Source organism: Papaver somniferum, chromosome 7 (genome assembly GCF_003573695.1).
Source record: "Papaver somniferum cultivar HN1 chromosome 7, ASM357369v1, whole genome shotgun sequence".
Lineage (NCBI taxonomy): Eukaryota > Viridiplantae > Streptophyta > Magnoliopsida > Ranunculales > Papaveraceae > Papaver > Papaver somniferum.
Genome location: NC_039364.1, coordinates 150,325,965 through 150,348,109, shown reverse-complemented (window position 1 = coordinate 150,348,109; position 22,145 = coordinate 150,325,965). Strand labels below are relative to the sequence as shown.

At 41.2% G+C, this 22,145-nt stretch overlaps 1 protein-coding gene across 1 annotated transcript; it reads right to left on the bottom strand.

Moving 5' to 3' along the window:
- Nucleotides 1-14,618: 14,618 nt before the first annotated feature.
- LOC113295369 (lysosomal Pro-X carboxypeptidase-like) lies at nucleotides 14,619-20,208 on the bottom strand. Its single transcript, XM_026543707.1, has 10 exons — nucleotides 19,561-20,208; nucleotides 17,474-17,740; nucleotides 17,172-17,358; nucleotides 16,789-16,922; nucleotides 16,584-16,696; nucleotides 16,233-16,485; nucleotides 15,935-16,090; nucleotides 15,701-15,780; nucleotides 15,501-15,550; nucleotides 14,619-15,113 (listed from the first exon to the last, which is right to left on the bottom strand). The coding sequence occupies exons 1-10, from the start codon at nucleotides 20,206-20,208 to the stop codon at nucleotides 14,956-14,958; spliced, it is 2,046 nt and encodes a 681-aa protein (XP_026399492.1). The 3' UTR covers nucleotides 14,619-14,955.
- Nucleotides 20,209-22,145: the final 1,937 nt, after the last annotated feature.

Genomic DNA, 22,145 nt, shown 5'->3' with positions numbered 1-22,145 from the left:
TAACCTAATTGCAAACCCTGATTTGAAAGATCATATAAAGGAGACATCTAGTATTGTGCAAAACTAATCCCCACACCTTATGTGTGATACTAGTTTGGGTGTTAGAGTCGTTTATCCTTTAACCTTTGGTTTTCTTCTTCTAAAACCAGGCTAAAGACTTAAATACTTCATTGGGAATGTGAAGCCAGACCGATACTACTTTTATCGTACTTGTGTGATCTGATCTTGCATCTTATGTCGTACGAGTAAAATCAGATTGATTGGATTGAGATTGATATCTCCGATAAGAAAGATATAAAAAGTAATCACAAACATCTTCATCTCATTGTTTGTGATTCCGCAACATCTTGTTTCGCTACCGTCCGATTAAGATTGTTGTGAGGTGATTGATAATCCTAGGCTGTTCTTCGGGAATATAAGACTGGATAATCAATTGGTTCCTGTTCACCTTGATTATTATAAAAAGACGGAACAAAACACTTAGGGTTTATATGTGGGAGACAAATTGATCCTTTGATAGACTTGTCTGTGTGAGACAAATTTGTTTATTGTCAAAGCCTGCGATTTTGGGTCGTAGTAACTCTTAGTTGTGGGTTAGATCAGCTAAGAGAATCTAGTGTGCAGTATCCTGCTGGGATCAGAGGGCGTAGGGAGTACAACTGTACCTTGGATCAGTGGGAGACTGATTGGGGTTCAACTACAGTCCAGTCCGAAGTTAGCTTGGAGTAGGCTAGTGTCTATAGCGGATTAATACAATGTGTGTTCAATTTGGACTAGGTCCCGGGGTTTTTCTGCAGTTGCGGCTTCCTCGTTAACAAAATTTCTGGTGTCTGTGTTATCTGTATTTCCGCATTATATTGTTTTATCTTTATAATTGAAATAATACAGGTTGTGCGTTTAGATCATTTATTAGAATAATCCAACCTTTGGTTGTTGATAGTCATTGATTGATCCTTGGATATTGGTCTTTGGTACCATCCAAGTTATTCCTTGTGTTTGATTAAAGACTCGATGATTTCTATTAGCTTGAGTAAATCAAAACAAGAGATAGATATTAACCCCTTGAGATACTTTTACCTAGATTGAGTCTGACTGTCTAGTTAATTCTCTAGAAAGTATTTCGGAGTTAGTCCATACAGATTGCTAAGTGAAATATTGGGTGGTGTTGTTAGACCCCATCTTTATCAGTATGCCCCTGACCAAAAACTTGTATTTTGTGGAAATAGGTGAGACCTATTTATACAAGTCGCAACGAGACATACCCTGACCTCGTAATAAAGTGAAAACGGTTGAGTAATGGAAGAAAGCAGTAACTGGTAACGCCTGGAATTGATGTTTCCATAATGAAGGAAACGTTTCACCATTAATTCTTGTATTTACTAACCGCCTCACTCTTATGACACTTTCTTATAACGGGTGTATTTCACGCCGTACGCTGTAAACCGCCAGACCCTAACCTGATGAGCATCCCCCAGTTTGTGACATGTTTTGATGTCTCGAGTGTTTTCGTGGAAAACGTGTAGCATGTTGTTGTTGTTTGGAAAGTTAAAATTGGGAGGCTTGCCGGTTCGGTGATGAACTTGTATGGCTAAGATTTGCATTTCAGAAGGAAGGGTAGCCGTTGATTGTTGCAACCTTCCGTTTCTCAGCCAGCGACATGGAGGCATTTGGCGTGGCCAAATTAGGGTTTTGGCACCGTGGCCCAGAGTTGGCACCGTAGCCAAGAGATTGGCACAAGTTGTTTGGTGGCAAGTTTGCACGGCTGAGATATGCATCTCAGGAGGAAGGGTAGCCGTTGATCGTGGCTACCTTCCGTTTGGCAGCCATCGGCATGGTTGCATGGACGACATGGATTTGGCGTGAAGTGGATCCGCTGGCAGTGTGCGGCTTGGAAGAGAGTCGATTGCGGCTTGGAAAGAAATCGCTTGCAGTGTGCGGCTTGGAAGGGAAGCGCTGGCAGCGTGCGGCTTGGAAGGGAAGCGCTTGCCGCTTAGAAGGGAGCCGCTGGCAGCGTGCGGCTTTGTGTAAATTAGGGTTTGGTATGCTGAAACCCTAATTAGCGCCTTTTACTAGAATCACTGTAGAATTCTCGTACAGACTCGGATTTTGATGGTACGCACATCCATTATGCACGGAAAAGAATTTCCTATCTCCAAAAGCGGGAATATTTAGGTTTTGGGCTCGTTCGGGAGGTATAATCAGCCCGAAAGTAAAACTCAGGAAGAATTTAGGAGGGATGTTGGCAGCCAGCGGCATGGTGGAATGGCCGACATGGCTTTGGCGTAGCCAAATTAGGGTTTGGCATTGGGCCAGAATTTTCCACGCGTTTGGTGGCGAACTTGTACGGCTAAAATTTGCATCTTAGAAGGAAGGGTGGTCGTTGATTGTTACAACCCTTCGTTTGGCAGTCAGCGGCATGGAGGCATGGCCGACATGGCTTTGGAAATGTTTTAGGCACGACAAAATTAAGGTTTGGCCGCATGGCTAGCAGGGTTTGCATGCCTTTGGCGCAGAGATGTGTCTGGCATGGCATGCCATTGACACGATAGTGTAGCTTGCACGGTTTGCATGCCTTTGGCATGGAGATGTGGCTGGCATGGCATTCTATTGGCACGATGGTGCGGCTGGCATGGTTGGAATGCCTTTGGCGCGGAGATGTGGCTGGCATGGCATGCCATTGGCACGATGGTGCGGCTGGCATGCCTTTGGCGCGGAGATGTGGCCGGCATGGTATGCCGTTGGCACGGTGGTGCGGATAGCATGGTTGGCATGCCTTTGGCGCGGAGATGTGGCTGGCATGGCATGCCATTGACACGGTGGTGCGGCTGGCAGGGTTGGCATGCCTTTGGCGCGGATATGTGGCCGGCATGGTATGTCGTTGGAACGGTGGTGCGACTGGCATGGTTGGCATGCCTTTGGCGCGGAGATGTGGCTGGCATCGCATGCCATTGGCACGATGGTGCGGCTGGCATGGTTGGCATGCCTTTGGCGTGGAGATGTGGCTGGCATGGCATGACGTTGGCACGGTGATGCGGCTGGCATGGTTGGCATGCCTTTGGCGCGGAGATGTGTCTAGCATGGTATGCCGTTGGAACGGTTGTGCGGCTGGCATGCCTTTGGCGCGGAGGTGTGGAAATTAGGGTTTAGCGTGTCGAAACCCTAATTAAATTATACGGTATGTGTGATTGGCACGCTTGGCTAGCATGCGCGGCTGGCATGTGCAGAGACGATGCTTGTCAATACTGAGGGTTCTGCCGTGGAACATAGCATATACGTATAAAAAAAGGTACCCTAGTAAATTTCTCGTAGACGTATTGAAAGGCTCAATAAATGTGCTAGTGGAGATATTGGTACTCATGGCTCCGTTTCCTTACAGAGTGACGTCACGTCAGAATAAGATTTTACGATTTCAACCCTAAGCTAAAAACCACCATCAACATTAAGTCCCCTGCTTAGCTCGGAACAGGGGCATTGTTGCGAGGTAAGCATGAGATGGTGACAGAAAAGGACAAAATCGAAACAGCAAGTCATGAAAATATGGTCATGAAGATCCGGCTAACCTTTTTCGGGAGGTAAAGAGAATCCATGACTCTTGCGTTGGTGGCTTTGCGTAAATTCGGTTCATGGTGATGCTGGCTAGGCAGTGGAGTGGTAGAGATAGTTGCTGGCTGAGATGCAGACTGTTGGCGTCAGCTTGGAAGGTAGCCGCTAGCATAGACTTGGCGTGAAATGGAACCGGCGACGTTGCTCAGCTTGGAACGGAGCCGTCAGCATTGGTCGGCTTGGAATGGAGCCGTCAGCATTGGTCGGCTTGGAATGGAGCCGCTGGCTTCAGCCTGGCTTGGAATAGTGGAAACTATCTTCGGTCCAGGTGAAAACTGGCTTCAGTCCGCGGAATGGTGGAAACTGTCTTCAGTCCGCGGAATGGTGTAAACTGGTTTCGTAATTTCGTCTACCAAACGGTGGTGATGACGCTGGAACTTCGGATATCAAACGGTGGTGATGACGCCTGGAAACTTTGTCTAAATTGGGGTTTGGCATGTCGAAACCCTAATTAGCACCTCTTACTAAAATCGTTGTAGAATTCTCGTACGAACTCGTATTTTGACGGTCCGCCCCTCAATTTCGATTGGAAAAGAATTTCCTATCTTCCCACGCGGGAATATTTAGGTTTCAAGCTCGTTTAGAAGGTGAAAACAACCCGACAGTAAAACTCAGGAAGAATTCAGGAGGGATGTTGCGGGCCCGAGGTGGCATAGTCGCGCACAGTCATCTATTCCCATTCATGGAGCAAGAAGGAATATTTATTCTGTTCAAACTCTAGAAACTCCGTCAGCATGAAAAGAGGTATCGACCCTCTTCTGTTTTCTGTTGCTCGTCTGGATCCGTGTTTTCTCCTGCAGTGTCTCTCAAGTGGATTCCAAAATTTACCAAACTCCATTGCATTCTCGGGATGGATGGATGAAATATATGCTCGGAAACGATCATGTCAGGTCTAATCTTGGGGATTGTGGTTGCGTTGTCGGTCCATCCTTGACTTTAGGTTGTTCAATGTCTGGACCTTCTGATCGCGATGATGATATGTTGTGGATAATTGTACGGTAGAAATATTCTGAAGCCACATGATGAAATAGATGACTTGGGAGACATTCTGTTGCCGATGTGCTGCTATCAAGTCTTTGTTTCAAGAGACATCATTCAAGCCATCTTCTGAATCTTGGACTATCGTATGGAATGGGATGCGGTGAGCAGTCCCCAGTTATATTTCTGTTAGATCCGATGGCATGGCCGAATATGTGAATGTATCGTTGTGACGTGCTTTTGAAGTCTTCGATGCACATGTACGGCTTCATGTTGAGAAATTCCCGCGGCTCGTAAAACTTCGGCAGTGATGATGTTGAAATCATAAATAACCAGGTTGAGGGGAGTGAAAGCGCCCCATGCTGGTAGTCCCCATGTGTAGCCTACTTTCATTGCATTGCCTTAATCCATGTCCACGGGATTTGATACAAGATTATTGTACTCTTCTGGATGTGACGCTGGGATACTCAGGATATCACATGGAAGAAATATTCTAGATAGCGAAGAGGTAGGAATGAGAGAGTTATGTTGTTTATCGTGGCTCCCTCTGTTTCTTCAAGAAAATGTTTCAGCTGCGTCTCTGGAATTATCTCATGAGTCTTTGATGGTCGTCGGGATGGACTGCGATGAGCAGTCCCCAGTCGCATTTTTCTTTAGTTTCTGAAGTTGTTTTCCTCTGAGCAGGCTTGGGATCCACCGCGGCCTCGTAAAGTGTTGAAGGCATCTTCTAGACAGAGAGGTGATGATATTATTGCGCTACACCCTTGAAGAGTAGATGACCTTGTTGTGGCTATGGCCTTCGGTTGACTGTGTCTTCTGAGCTTTGGCAGTGAAGGGATTCCGTGTAGATCGTCAGTCCCAAAGTATGGTTTACATGTTTCCATCTTGTATAGTCAGTGGGTTGACCATGATAAAAACATCACCATCGTGCGTTCGTACTGGTGATTTTGTTACTTCATCCACACGAAACTAAAATATGGAGGAGTACGTGTTACCTTTGTAGTGATTGTTGGTGCGGTGAAGCTCTGGCTGGTATCAACAAATGAGCGGCAACATTTCTTGGTAGCAGATGTAATCAGAAGACACTACATTGTTGTGGGAACAAAGTAGGTTGGCAGGAATTGTATGGGCATCCATGGAAGTAAAAGGATTGGATGGATGCATAAGCGAGCAAACTTTCCATGATCATGAGTTTTGGCGGGATGAATCAAAAGGTGGCCATGACTATGAAGATTGGCTAGCTGCGATCATGATCCTTGACATGGGGAGCATGGTAGCACGAACTTTTATAGGAAGGAGTGGCGTTGAAGCGGCTTCGGATCTTGGAGAGGACGTTGAAAATTAAGGAGCCAAATGTTGAATCTTCGGTTTCGGATCCTGGAGCAGCTTATGGAGAGAACGCTGAAGCGGAGCGGTTGCTGGAGCGAACGTTGAAGCGGATCCACTGCTGGAGGACGTTAGGGTGGAGCGGCTGCTGGAGGACGTTGAAGCGGATACGTTGCTAGATGACGTTGAAGTAGAGCGGCTGCTGGAGCGAACGTTGAAGCGGAGACGCTGCTGGAGGACGTTGAAGCGGAGCGGCTGCTGGAGCGAACGTTGAAGCAGAGACGCCGCTGGAGGACGTTGAAGCGAAGCGGCTGCTGGAGGATGTTGAGCGGCTGCGTTAATCAGCGTTCTGTCAAACTCGACATCCTTCAATTGAACAGTGGTTAGGACTCCCCAGTTCCATCTATCAATCGTGCTTTCCAGTAGAGGTTGGGGTTTGGGGACGGCTTCCCTGGATGGAAACAACTGCTTTCCTGATGCAGTGCGGTTGAGGGATGCAAATATGTCTTGATGCTGTGCCTTGGAGAAATATAGAATCTCACATAAATGTTCCATCATAGACTGCACGATTTTGTGGGAGAATTTCCCAGAAATCATGCAGCTCCTGACGGGAAGATGGTTTTTGTGAACTCAGGAGGGTTGCTGATTTCCTTTTCCTCGATTTTGGAAAAGTCGTTCCTGATCTTTACGTGTGATGAAATTGGATTGTTGATTCCCTTCTACTGGGCGTCCAAGAGAAAAACGAGCCTCTTCATCTATAAACGCATGTCCTGCTGAAGTGCCTGCGCCGATGTTAAAAGTATTCCTTGTCAGCCCCTTCTTGGGTTGACGTGACTCCTATGGTGCCCGATCTGTCAGTATCTTGAGGAAAATAGGTATCTTTTCTGAGTTGTAGCCATGTCTGTCTGAGCCTTACGAGAACCCTTTGTCTTTCCATCAAATCAACAGTGGTAAAAGGAGCTCGGCTTCTTCTGGCTCCTCCAGTCTCTCGTCCTGATGATGGAGTAGCGGCGGCTCTGGTGACGGTTGGAGTTGTCATACTTGAAGAAACGTTGGGGGTGGTGGATGCGTATCTAGTTCTTGTGATCTTAGGTGTATCGTGCAGAGATGGAGCGATTTTGATCACAGAGTGCTGCAGCCATGGCGTTGTTTCGAAGGGTGAGGATGGCGCTGCTTTGGATGGTTGTGGAGCGGATAAGATGGATGGTTGTGGAGCGAAAAGATGGCGCTGGAAGGGTGCAAGCTGTTAGTGCTGGAAAGGATGCAAGCTGATAGCGCTGGAAAGATGCAAGCTGTTAGCGCTGGAAGAATGCAAGTTGCTGGCGCTGGAAGGATGCAAGCTGTTAGCGCTGGAAGGATGCAATCTGCTGGCGCTGGAAATATGCAAGTTGTTAGCGCTGGAAGGATGCAATCTGCTGGCGCTGGAAAGATGCAAGCTACTGGTGCTGGAAAGGATGCAAGCTATTAGCGTTGTAGGATGCAAGATGCTGGCGCTGGAAAGATGCAAGTTGTTAGCGCTGGAAGGATGCGAGTTATTGGCGCTGGAAGGATGCAATCTGCTGGCGCTAGAAATATAAGCTGCTGGCGCTGGAAAGGATGCAAGTTGTTAGCGCTGGAAGGATGCAAGTTGCTGGCGCTGGAAACATGCAAGCTGCTGGCGCTGGCTAGGAGTGGAGGGGACGCGGAGATGGCGCCGGCTAGGATGCGGAGATGGTTCTGGCTGGGGCGTGGATATGGCGCTCGCGGTCTCTTGGCGCTAGCTTGGCCACAGCCTGTTGGCCCCATGGAGCGTTACTAGCGGGCCCGATTTCCTCTTCCCATGTGTAACCAAAAATAGGAAACCTTCCTCCATTCGATCTCCACAAACATCGTGCCTATAAAATGCGCTACCAATCTTCTTTATCCCGTATCATCAGTTTTATTCCCTCGTCTTGGATCTAGGGGAAAAGCAGTAGAAACACAACGAGCATATTCCAGGTATGTATTTCAGCGTTCCTCCTTTAGCTTGTTCTTCCATCTTGGTGCAAACCCTAGCCATATGCATGTCCACCGTAGTTTAATGGGTGACGCCGTCCTGACCGCGATAAGTCCCCAGTCACTCCTCGTAGTATGATAACTGAGGCATTGATTCCCGAGCGGATTGTTTGCTTCTACCATCTTGAGATCGGAATTGAAAGATGAAACTTGAAATTGGAAATCAATATTGCAACCGAGAGATTGACCTCCCACTGTGGTTGCCAATTGTTTGAGGGTGAAAACAGTTTCTGCTGATTTTGGTGATTTCATGTGTGTGGGTGAGAAACGAGTCTAAATCTTAAACAATGTACTGCAAGGGATTACTTTGATTCGAGAGATCAATCTGTAGAAATCCGTCCTAAACCAAGAAATGTCCGTTCCAGACTTGCTTAGGTCACAAAGTGAAGGAGAAGGGTTGGTCTTAGGGAGGGAAGCGAAGAGAGTGTTGAGACCAGGATAGTTGATTCTGGAAGAGTAGTTGTTTGACGACTTGTATTAGAAAGTGAAACGCTAGTAGATTGGAAATCTAACAAGTGATTTCTGAGTGTTGTATGCCCCTGACCAAAAACTTGTCTTTGGTGGAAATAGGTGAGACCTATTTATACAAGTCGCAATGAAACATACCCTAGCCTCGTAAGAAATGGAAACGGTTGAGTAATGGAAGAAAGCGGTAACGGGTAACGCCTGGAATTGATGTTTTCATAATGAAGGAAAAATTTCACCATTACTTCTTGTATTTACTAACCGCCTCACTCTTATGACACTTTCCTGTGACGGGCGTATTGCACACCGCACGCTGTAAACCGCCAGACCAATACCCTGATGAGCATCCCCCAGTTTGTGACATGTTTTGATGTCTCGAGTGTTTTCGTGGAAAACGTGTAGCATGTTGCTGTTGTTTGGAAAGTTAAAATTGAGAGGCTTGCCGGTTCGGTGACGAACTTGTACAGCTGAGATTTGCATTTCAGAAGGAAGGGTAGCCGTTGATTGTTGCAACCTTCCGTTTGGAAGCCAGCGACATGGCTTTGGCGTGGCCAAATTAGGGTTTTGGCACCGTGGAAAAGAGTTGGCATCGTACCCAAGAGATTGCCACAAGTCGTTTGGTGGAAAGTTTGTACGGCTGATATCTACATCTCAGGAGGAAGGGTAGCCATTGATAGCCACCTTCCGTTTGGCAGCCAGCATCATGGTTGCATGGCCGGCATTGATTTGGGATGAATTGGAGCCGCTGGTAGTGTGCGGCTTGGAAGAGAGTCGCTTGCGGCTTGGAAGGGAATCGCTTGCAGTGTGCGGCTTGGAAGGGAGTCGCTTGCATCTTGGAAGGGAAGCGCTTGCGGCTTGGAAGGGAATCGCTTGCGGCTTGGAAGGGAGCGCTGGCAGCGTGCGGCTTTGTCTAAATTAGGGTTTGGTATGTTGAAACCCTAATTAGCGCCCTTTACTAGAATCGCTGTAGAATTCTCGTACGGACTCAGATTTTGATGGTCCGCCCCTCCATTCTGCACAGAAAAGAATTTCCTATCTCCCCGCTCGGGAATATTTAGGTTTTGAGCTCGTTCGGCAGGTGAAAACAGCTCGAAAATAAAACTCAGAAAGAATTCAGGAGGGATGTTGGTAGCCAACGACATGGTGGCATGGACGGCATGGCTTTGGCGTGGCCAAATTAGGGTTTGGCATTGGGCCAGAAGTTGCCATGCGTGTGTTGGCGAACTTGTACGTCTAAGATTTGCATCTCAGAAGGAAGGGTGGCCGTTGATTGTTGCAAACCTTCGTTTGGCAGCCAGCGGCATGGAGGCATGGTCGGCATGCCTTTGGCAATGTTTTAGGCACGGTCAAATTAGGGTTTGGCCGGCATGGCTGGCAGGGTTGGCATGCCTTTGGCCCGGAGATGTGGCTGGCGTGGCATGCCATTGGCACGATGGTGCGACTGGCATGGTTGGCATGCCTTTGGCGCGGAGATGTGGCCGGCATGGCATTCCTTGGAACGATGGTGCGGCTGGCATGGTTGATATTCCTTTGGCGCAGAGATGTGGCTGGCATGGTTGGCATGCCTTTGGCGCGGAGATGTGGCTGGCATGGCATGCCATTGGCACGGTGGTGCGGCTGGCATGGTTGGCATGCCTTTGGCGCGGGGATGTGGTCGGCATGGTATGCCGTTGGCACGGTGGTGCGGATGGCATGGTTGGCATGCCTTTGGCGCGGAGATGTGGCCGGCATGGCATGCCATTGGCACGGTGGTGCGGCTGGCGTGGTTGGCATGCCTTTGGCGCGGAGATGTGGCCGGCATGGCATGCCGTTGGCACGGTGGTGCGGCTAGCATGGTTGGCATGCCTTTGGCGTGGAGATGTGGCTGGCATGGCATGCTATTGGCACGATGGTGCGGCTGGCATGGTTGGCATGCCTTTGGCGCGGAGATGTGGCTGGCATGGCATGCCGTTGGCACGGTCGTGCGGCTGGCATGGTTGGCATGCCTTTGGCGTGGAGACGTGGATGGCATGGCATGTCGTTGGCACGGTGATGCGGCTGGCATGGTTGGCATGCCTTTGGCGTGGAGATGTGGCTGGCATGGTATGCCGTTGGCACGGTGGTGCGCTTGGCATGGTTGGCATGCCTTTGGCACGGAGGTTTGGAAATTATGGTTTAGCGTGTCGAAACCCTAATTAAAATATACGGTATGTGTGATTGGCACGCTTGGCTAGCATGCGCGGCTGGCATGTGCGGATGGCATGTGCGGAGATGATGCCTGTCAATACTGAGAGTTCTGCCGTGGAACATAGCATATACCTATAAAAAAAAGGTACCCTGGTAAATTTCTCGTAGACGTATTGAAAGGATGAATAAGTGTTCTAGTGGAGATATTGCTACTCATGGCTATGTTTCCTTACAGAGTGACGTCACGTCAGAATAAGGTTTTACGATTTTAACCCTAAGCTAAAAACCACCATTAACAGTTGCTCAAACGCGCATCAGAAAATATCGAAACTCTCAGGACTGAGACACGAACATTATGGTGGCGTGGGCATGTCTTCTTGACCGACCAAGGCTGTCCCTAAGGCTTGCAAATAGCCGGTCCCGCATGTTTTAATAATTTTGACATAATTTGCTCAATTGCTCATATTAGGTCCAAACTCTTCTCAAACAACTTGGAGTTTGCTCAAACGACCATCAGCTTGTCCCATGATCACCAAGAGCCGGTCCCACGGCCCCTTGGTCGGTTCCTCATCTCTCCATAATCAGGTTTTACCACCTAACGCTCACACGAGCATTATTTTAATAAGTGATTAAACCATCATTTAATCATTCTTTCACCAACTGGTCTTCAGGAGACTTTGGTATTTTGCTCATTTGAGCATCTAGGCGTTACATGGTCGACTTGTCATCCCATGTAGTCGGTCCCTCCTTCACTCTGTGGTTGATTTTCATTAAATCATCAATTGATCAAAATTAAGGTTTCAGATCCAGAGCTCTACAAAAACATAATTCTGAGCAGATTCAAACACCAATAATTTTACGTCGATCCCGTGATCGACACTTTTATTATTATGCTCGGCCTAGCTGTCAGTATCTTAAATTAGTATTTTATTTGGTCCTGCCACCAACAATTCATCAAATGAGCAACACTTGATCAGACGAGCAATATTTGCTCAGACTAAGGAATACTGGTTCAACTATCAATATTCAACAATTCAGCAACATTTGTTCACCTTAAGTTATCAACATTTATTCGAAAATATACCTTTGTCTCAGCAGACATGTTCAATTCATGAGTCTCAGAACATTTGCAAATCACGTTCGACTCAACAATACAAGGACGCATCGTCCCATAAAGTCAGCAACTGACTCCACAATCACGAGATGTCAATCTTGTCACATGGGGGATATTAACTAGGGTTTTGGTATGGCGGTCTATGACACGTGTGTTCATACACATGATGAGAATGTGAGCAAGTCGTGCAATTAGTTGGAGGAGTTAGCAAAGTAGTGGGTGGAAAATTAACCAAGTCTCCGCACGATGAGCAACTGGTTTGACACGATTTTCCACTTCCCCACTCTTTGACTTCAACAACTGTCACACTTCATGGGATCAAGGTGTTTACAATTCTGGCAATATAAATAAGCCTCTGAATCATGATTGAAAAACAGGAGAAAATCTCTCGTCAAACAGACAACAAGAGATTAAGAACTCAACATCTGAGCAATTACTCTCAACAGAGTAAATTCAACCAATCAGAACTTATTTTATTTCTTCACGCAAAATACACAACACACCTACAATCTTTGATTACCATTGATCTCACACATTTCTCAACTTCCCTCCTACAGATCGACCCATCCTCTCTTGACGAATTGACTCTGGAACGGCCATTGTCTTGGTTTAGGCCGGAGTTCTACAGATTGATATATCGAACTTAAAGCACCCCCTTCTTACAGTGCATCTGTGTAAGGTTGAGCATTTATTCGGTTCGAGGAGTCTCCTCCGCACAGACATATCCTAATCTCGTAAAAACAAATCGTTTTTCCCCATCTACAATATGTCGTTATTATTAGTGTTATAATAATTTATCTAGAATTAACACTTTTACAGAAATAATTAATTAAGCAACCAATGATTATATGCGTTGTCGAAAATGGAGTAACGGTTGTAACACTTATAAATGAAGAATATAAATAGAATAGAAATAGGTCTGAGAAACTAAGAAAAAAATCATTGCCCAAAACTCTAATTTCATCATACCTTGCATTTCAGTAGTTGAGTTGTTTCTTAAAGCCATCCCAGTCTAAACCAAAATGGAGAAAGAGAAGAAATATGAGATGCAATCATACAGTTTCAAACAAATGACATAGAAATGAAATATGTAAAGTAGAAAAATTTACTTTTATTTTTATTTTCTGAAATTTATTCTTGGGAAAGCTAAATCTACGGGTGTAAAATGATAAGTTTAATTAACTTTCAATAATAATATTCTATTGATATTTCATAATAAATGTTTCTTTAATTAGTCAAATAAATATATTTTCATTAATACGATGCATAATAAATTTATTTTATATTAAACTGTAGGCATTAATGTTGGTTGTGATGGTGAGCCGGGTGGTGGATCAACGGTGGGGATAATGGTGGTGGGTATTGGTGAGAATGGTGGAGTGATGACGTTAGTGATGGTGGTGGTGGAAGAAGTAGTAGTAGTGAGATGAGAAAGGTTCCTAAGGTAGATAAATTATTTAGTTACATTTGGTTTAATTTTTTTTATTTGATGTTAGTTTTTAAATTTGTTTTTCTTTTATTTTTTTATTTTTTTAAATTAAAATAAATATTAAATGCCAAATTTTTCTAAGAAGAAGATAGATCAATAGCTGTGGTTTTAAGGTTTTTCAGGTCGGGTCAGGAAAGAAGATGAAACCTATAAAAAAAATTGACCAATACAAGGCTACACACGAATCAATTGTAATTGATTTAGTTTCTCATATCTCTCTATATTCCCATTTTTTGTCATGATTTTTGTTTCTGCCAGTTCTCCTCGACTTCATGTGATTATGCATGCTTGGAAAATAGTTGATAATATGTAAAGAGAGAAGATAAGTAGATAAGAAACGAAATGGATCAAGAATTACATATTACAAACTTTAGGAAAATGAATAAACACAAATTTATGTAAATTTGGAATAATTTTTATCACCAAAGGGAGAAAAGTAATTCCTGAAGCTAACAGATTTTGTAAGATTATTCTGATCGATTTTGAAGTAATTTTGTGTTTTCAGTTTTGTTAAAAATTTGGTGAACGCCCTTTGATGATTATTATTTATTTTTCGAAGTAGGGACACTACGTTTTTTTAAATAAGTGAATGAAGAAGTGTTCTACTACCCATGATCCTGTAGGATTTTGAGTAATTGATTAACGATTAACTATGTTTGTCCTAAAGGATTATATAACATACAGACATAATATTGAAAGATTTGAGGCTAAGGACATGTTTATTAACCAACAAATCAAAAACAGTTAGACTTGGATCGATTTTTCGCAAAAAATTATGATATGTATGAACCGATGGATACTTTTGAAATACATATGCTTCCCCGCCGTTAGGCACGGGTTAAGTCCTAGTTACCTTATATCAAAGGGAAGTATTTATGACGCGTTATCAATGTTAAAGAATTTTTTTACCTTAATTAATTTGAACATCAGCGTAAACAATTTTTGTATATCTTAAAATAAAATTATTAATTATCCATATAGTTTTTACTCTAAAAATGATCCACAAAATATAAATCAGATTTTTCTTCTTATATTTACTGGATTTTTTACCTTATAACCATGGATACTTTACAAACGGTCCAAAAAATATAGATCTGACTTTTTTACTCTGATCTTTCGAATTTTTATTATAAATACTCGAAATTAATATAGTATTTTGTTGAGATCAGATAATAAAGTGTATTTTTTTGGTTTTTTATCATAAATGTCCAAAATTAATATAGTGTTTCATAAACATGTTGAATTGATTTATCTATTCTTTTTTGTCATAAATGCCCGAAATTAATATAGTATTTTCCTTTATTTCCCGGATTTCTTATAATAAATACATGAAATTATAAAAGATTCAAAAAAGATATAAATCTTATTATTTTATTTCATAAATATTGAATTGATTTTTTATTTTATTTTAATCATAAATGTCCCAAATTAATATAGTAGTTTTCTTTCTTTTCTGGATTTTCACAATAAATACACGAAATTAATATAGCAGTTTTTCTAAATAATGAGGGTCGTTCTTCACGTGTGTCCCAACAATCCATCCAATCTACACCGCACATTGTCAGATCAACGCACCACTTCTAACGAAATTTCATCCGACGAATACGAATGATTTCTCAATTACCCAATGAGAGCGCGAGGTTATGCTCACCAACCAATAGGAGAGAGGGTAAGCTTCACCGGTGCTACTTTTATTATGGAGTGAGGGATAGTATTGAGTTTTTAGGTTGTTGATACATGAACGCAAAAGAGTTTCCTTTTCAATCTTTCACGGTGCAAGCTAGCGAGCCCAGTGGTGAGCTTTACTTGTTTTAATGATACGCAAGGCATTGTATTCTTCGATCCACCTTTTGATAATCTCAATCTCAGCCTCTCGCTGTTCAACTAGCCACTTTGGATCGTCCGGTGATTTATGAAGTAAATCCAAACAATGTGATCCTGACAGTGAATGAAAAACACAAAATTGATCAATTAACCCAATAACGATAATTCCTGGATGAAAAAGACATGTAAAATTTGATATTATTTAAATGGACGAGAATGTAAAAATAGCCAGGATGTAAACAGTTTCATCCTACCCATTTCCAAATACTTTGTTAATTTACATCAGGATACATCTAGTTTCACCCTCGCTAAGATTAACCAGGATGAATCCAAATTCATTCTTACTATTTTTTTGGTGTCCATTTCACCCATACTATTTTTTACTCGTCAATTGGAACCATGTTTTAAAAGTATTTGGGCAATTGACCCATTTCACACCGAATTCGTGTACATCTTCATAGTACACCTTGCCATTGTAATAGAACATCACCCTTTACGTACCTTTATCTGTGGTAATGGCTACGACATTGTCTGAGATATTCTCCAGAACTCTGCCAAAATAATTTTCTTATAAAATTTAGATGCATTTACGACCATATAGACACACTTTCGGTATACTAACGTTTTTGATATAAATGCAATCGTTTACTGGTGAATAGAGAGATCCAAAATGGACATTTTGCTAGGAACTCATTACGTACCCTCCACTGCTGTAAGGATCTCTTAATCCATTGGAATATATGATGTTGCTAGCAAATACTTGAAGCACCGATTTGATATCCTATACGAATTGAAATACAGTTAAATTCACATCGACTCAATGTATCTAATCCCGCCCATACGCATAAGTAAAACGTCAATGGCTTCAGGTCAAATCAAATGCCCCCATTAAGTGTAAAATAAACAAGCTAGGATTGCAGAGATTAAAAGCTTGCCTTTCCTCCGAACTCATTTAATATCCAATGCGGTCTTGGTTCCACATTGTACCGGCTTTGACAGGACACTGAGAAATTCTTAAGATCGAAGGGTGATGCCTGAAACATCGTATCCTCGCCATCAACCCCAATGGGCATTACCATCTCACTACATGTCTTCACAAAACAAAAAGAGACGAATTTATGGGATGGGAGCCGTTACTGAATTGGCGACAGAAATGAAAAATATTGTGCTGTTACAATAATTCAGATGATAACATCAGGACACTTCTCAAGTATTAAGAAACTAATGAACCACCTGCCATTGCCATCCTTGGATTGTTTCGGTTTGACGGGTAAATTCACCCATATCATAGCAATTTTGTTTTCCCATAAAAGCCGCAACCCCTGATTGTATCCGACTAAGAATGTCAGTTCCTATTGGTGCTCCATCGATGGCACCGCAGATCACTGTGACTGGGTATTTTGGTGGAGCATTATATTGTGCAGATTCAGCGTAAATAGAACCTAAGCAGTCCTTTAGCTCAGAGGATTTGCTTAAAGGACTTACTCTTACCATCAAATTTAAAATTAATTAGTTGCGTCAATCAAAATCAAAATCTGCAAAAGGAGTACTAAATTATTGACGACTAAGTGAAAGATTTCTTACGAGCAAGTCTTGAACTTTTCACTGAGGATAGCAAGACCATTTTCTTGAGAAGCGATTGAATCGATCAGAGACCAGAATTCTTTAATGACATCGTAGCAAAACTTGCTAATTTCCTGTACAACAATTTGAGCATTAAGCTTAATATTTCGTTCAGATAGGACGCAACACTTGAATAAAAGAAATTAGTTCCTAAGGTACTACTGACTCGATAATCTTTGGAGACAATGCTATAATATCCATATTTTGGTGCAACGTCATCAAAATACAGAACTGCTGCAGATGACGCTAGAGCTCCATGCGTGATGTGTGGATATTTCAGGCGGAACCATGAAGCCAGCACCGTAAGAAAAAAAGATATTTTATAAAAGGATCGTAACTATATCATCTAATTAGGATCTGGGTCGTAAAACATGCATTTGATGTATTTGGGTCGTAGACTGACGAAAGACCACTTTGACCGTTGTTTTATTTACATAAATAGCCTTATGAACTATAAAAAAGTAACCTTGAGAAACTGTAATTAATAACTACTGATGGTCAATATGGTCAACAATACTGCAAGCTGACCTACAAAGTTAAGATACTTACTTCCGCCGTAAGATCCACCAAAGACTATAACAGGGGAAGAATCAGCGGACATATTTTTCTTTAGACTAATGATAACTTCGGCATAATCTGCCAGAGCTTGGGCCGAATTGAAGTATCCGAGTGTACTAGCATTTCGAAATGCTTCTTCCCTCGATCCAAATGGAATCGATTTCCCATAGTACCGGTGCTGCATATCAATCCAAAGATAAATTTAATTTTCCTATGACTACCGGAAATATCAGCAACAAAAATGTTTTTGTTTTGGTAAGAAAATAACATATGGTTCTGTTTTTTACTATTACCTCTATAAAGACAATGAGAGCATTAAATTGAGGAGCATTATCAGACAGGAATCCAATCCCAGCAACATCTGCATCTATATTGGACTCTTCTCCTAAAAAAACAAAGATGGGTGCACTAACATTTGCACCACCCCAATATTTGGAATTGATCACATATTTTTGTTGAAAAGTTTCATAGCTCTCTGGTCTGTAATTGAAGTGATCTAGAGTTACTGCAACACTAGTCGGCAAGGTATAAGAATGAATACCGTGATGACTCTGTAAATGCTAATTTCAGAGATGAAAATTCGTCATGATATTCAAACTATGAGGATAAAGACTAATACTAGCCGACAAGGTCCACAAAAAAATACCCCGACGACTTTTCATATCAATGTGATCATACATGATTTGAGATTGGGTACATAATCGTATCCAATCTCTTTTCCCGTAGTCCAAAATTTCAATTTCGTGACCTTTTTTTGTTTCATTTTGATTTATTTTTTTTAATTTCATCATGGTAGGATTAGAGTTTTTTTTTGAAGATTGATTTTGAAAATTATTTGGCTAAGTTTTAGTCGTCAGGTTATGAGAGTTTTAACTAGCTTTACGGTTTAATTAAAATAGTAAGGTCATTGGTCTTTTAGCATCTTTTAGACACCCCTTAGCATACTATCTTGGATGAATTTAAATTTTATATATCCTAATTAATCTGAACATTACCCAATCCAGCCAGGTTATAAACATCATCAGGATTTCCTTACATATATATAGTAATCATCGGCTGTTTTAGGGTCTAAGCATCTTCAAGGCTATGTTTGTGGACCAGGTAGGTTGTTTTTGATGGTCCCGTTTGGTAAAAAGTTTGACTCCCCTGTTTGAGGTTAAAGTTAAAATCCTATTATCGTGGCTTCAGACCTTTGGATTTTGGGGTTTCATATGATTCTAATGTCCAAAAAAAAAAAAAAAAGTGGGCACCAAACTTATATGAGAAGTCAAAAATATCTTTACCCAAATCTAACTATTCACTGGAAAAAAAAATAAGAAAGAAAAAGCCCTAAATCTATTATCTTCTTCTCCTCCTTCCATTCTCATGATGAAGATAAAAATCATAAAAAAACCTTAAATATATTATCTTCTCTTTATCATTTTCTTCTCATTCATAAATAATGATGCAGATAATGATCATAAAAATAAACTAAATCTATTATCTTCTCGTTCATAAATCATGATGAAGATGATGATCATAATAAAAAGAATTAAGAAAACACATCGTTTATTTTTGCTTTTGATTGGTTAAAACGTTCATTTCGATTGAATTAGGATAAAAAAATAGTCACTGAGATGTTTACGGTTGGGAGTTCTTACTTTACCAACCGTAAATCGTATTTTACGGCTGGAAAAATATAAACTTTTAGCCGTAAGGTAAGTACACACTGGAAAAATAAGAATTGATAGTCGTAAATAGGTACCCACGGTTAGAAATTCCTAGCTATAAGTAATTCTGATAATCACACATAAAAACGAACAACAAAGGCCCAATTTCGGCCGGGTTTTCCCAGCCATAAATAGCACTTTCGGCTAGGTTTTCCCGGCTGAGTCAGTTTTTTTTTCTTCTCATAATTATTTATGGTTAGGAAACCCAACCGAAAATTCTACCCGTAATATAAAAAATAAAAATAAAAAAAATACTTTCGGTTGAGAGTTCCATTTTTCCCTGCCATGAAGTGTCGTTTTTCGGCTGGGATGTAATGTTTCTCCAGCCTTAAATATTGGAAAAAATAAAAAAAAAATGTATATTTTAATGGATAAAAAGCAACAAAATCATATTAGTGGTTTTGTTAGAGGTTCTCATGGTTATTTTGGGCATATGCTTCTTCATATTATTTCGGGTTCCAAAATAATTTCCCCGAAAAATCCCCATTCTTTTTTTATCGAAAGAGTAGATTTTATTAGAAAGAAGAATTTATAGTAAAGCTACCAAAAGTAGCAAAGAAAAAACCGAAACACACAAACAATTACATGAAAATAGTTTCCCAAGTATTATGAATTGAACTTGCAAAGTTCAAATGAACTCTGTTACCCGCAGTTGCAGCCTAACTGAGCACCATTGACTTAACATCTATAATCAAGTATATGTCAGTCTTAAAATTGTAGTCAGTCTCAAAAGTTCTGGAGTTACTTTCGCGTCCGATAACCCAAATGATTGCTTCTGGAATCAAACCCCATATCAAATTACCTGAAGTAGAGAATAAATCATTGTCCCATCCATGAGCTAATGACAAGATAGAGTTCCAAATGACCCAAGCCCAGTCACCACCAGGAGAAAGAGAATGCCAAATTTTATAAGAAATGTTGCAGTGACGAAACAAATGATCTTGAGATTCTTCAGTGCTACCACATAAAATGCAGGAGTTATAAATATTCATTCCCCTGTTATTCAATCTATCTATTGTGTTGAGTTTTTCATGCACCAGACACCAGACTAGAAACTTTACTTTTGGTGGAATTTCTGAATTCCAGATAAAATATGTTGGGAAATTATCAATGCCATCATCTGTTACCATCCTAGCATAAAGATACTTAACACTGAACATATATGTAGTTTGAAGTGCCCATCTTCTAGTATCGGGTTGAGCATCCAGAACTGGAGGAGTATCTCCAACTATCAAGAGAAGAGAAGCGAACTCCAGAACTTCCCTGTCAGATAATGTTCTTTTGAAGTTAAAACACCAACTTTCTTCTTCAGTAACCATGTCGGCGACTCTAACATGTTTTTCTCTACATACTTTGTAAAGACTAGGGAATGAAGCATCCAAAGAAATGGTGCCTATCCAAATATCATTCCAAAAATAAATTTGCTGACCAGAGTGAATAATCAGAGTAGAACGTGCTGAAATTAACTCATTGTTATCAACAATGACTCCCAACATGAGACTCCATAAGGTGATTTCACTTTATCTGGAATCCACACAGAAAAATCATTGCCATACTTATGTGTTATGATTTTGTACCACAACCTATTCATTTTGAGATTACAGACTCCTAGACCCCCTTTAGATATAGGCGCTAGAACCAAATCCCACTGAATTAGATGAGACATCTTTGAACCAGTGTCATATTCCCATACAAAATTTCCCATCTTTCTGTTTAGGATTTTAAGAACAAATGCAGGTGCCTTGAATAGAGAGAAGTAGTAAATAGGAAGAGCAGAAAAAATGCATTAGAGTGAGATTACCACCTATTGAAAGGTTACACCTCCTCCATACAGAAAGTCTAGCCTCAAATTTCTCAATGATAGGGTCCCATAAGTGCTTCGAATTTGATTTTGCACCAAGTAGCATACCAAGGTACAAAAAAGGCAAAGAATATGTTGCATATCCAAACTCAGCAACCCATGTATTTAATTTAGGTACATCTCCAATGGAAACAATATTTTTTTTGAAGTGTTAACTTTGAGACCATCAATGTAAAGATGAGAAAAGATTGTGAAGCTCTTCTTTGTTGTGATACATAAAGAAAATAGTGTCATCTGCATAATGTAAGTGATTCACTACCAAAATAGATGATGAAATAGAAAAACCAGGGAATAAATTAAGGTTGCAGCTCTATCCATATACCTAGAGAAACCTTTCATTGAAATGTTAAATAAAAGAGGAGAAACATGACATCATTGTATAACTCCTCTTGTACTTTTGAAGTATCCAAAAACACTTCTATTTATAAGAACTGAAAAAGAGGATGCAGAATAACAGAATTTAAGCCACTTACACCATTTGCTACCAAGAACACTGCATTTTTCATCAGTCATGATACTGCTAGGAGAAGAGCTAACATAATACAACAACTTTACATTAATGGGGAGTTAACTTCAGAGAAAGACAAGGTAAAATAACACATTGTGGGCTATTATGACCATTTGTTCACTAGAGAAGAGATCATTAGGCATGAACTGGTAGACATTGAGTTTGAGAAGATTAACCAAGTTGAGTCTGATATTCTAGAAGAAAATTTCACTGAAGAAGAAGTTATAAATGCCATCAAAGAGATTGGACATGATAAGGCACCGAACCTAGATGAATTCCCAATTATGTTCTTCCTAAAGTGTTGGAGCTTCATCAAAAAAGATATAATGGACACAATTGCTGAATTTTTCTCAACTGGTAACATTGATCCTAAACGCAATTCTACTTTTATCACTTTAGTACCTAAGAAAGTTCATATTGAAACTAGAAAATATTGTAGACCTATCTGCTTGTCAACTAGTGTCTACAAAATACTTGCTAAGGTGTTACTTCTAGATTGAAACTTGTCATGGATAAACTGATTTCTCATGTTCAATGTGCTTACATTGAATGGACACAAATTACTGATGGAACTCTAATTGCTAATGAACTGGTGGATTCTAGATTGAGGTCAAACAAGGCTCGTATTATTTTTCTAACTTCTTATTTAAACCAGATCATTAAATTAATTAATTCAGTAATTCTAACTAATTTTTTTAATCAACTTCATTAGCACTAATTAAACTGAGGGCATATAAGTCATTATCAAACTTAGCAGGATTAGGGGTTTGGTCATTACTATTTCATGACCCCTTTTTGTCGCTCGATGAGCCCCTAAAAAAACCCTTTTGGGCCTCAATAATAGAGTTCTGAAGTTAACTTTAAATTTCTTGAGTTAGTTTAAAATC

What these genes read in the sequence shown, in the direction of transcription:
- LOC113295369 (XM_026543707.1), bottom strand. Translation starts at nt 20,208, where the DNA reads ATGGTTACTGAAGAAGAAAGTTGGTGTTTTAACTTCAAAAGAACATTA. An exon ending in TTATAGATGTTAAGTCAATG is followed by an intron (nt 17,741 to 19,560) that starts GTGCTCAGTTAG and finishes CTCTGAAATTAG; the next exon opens with CATTTACAGAGTCATCACGG. An exon ending in AGCCATTACCACAGATAAAG is followed by an intron (nt 15,114 to 15,500) that starts GTACGTAAAGGG and finishes ATTCACTGTCAG; the next exon opens with GATCACATTGTTTGGATTTA.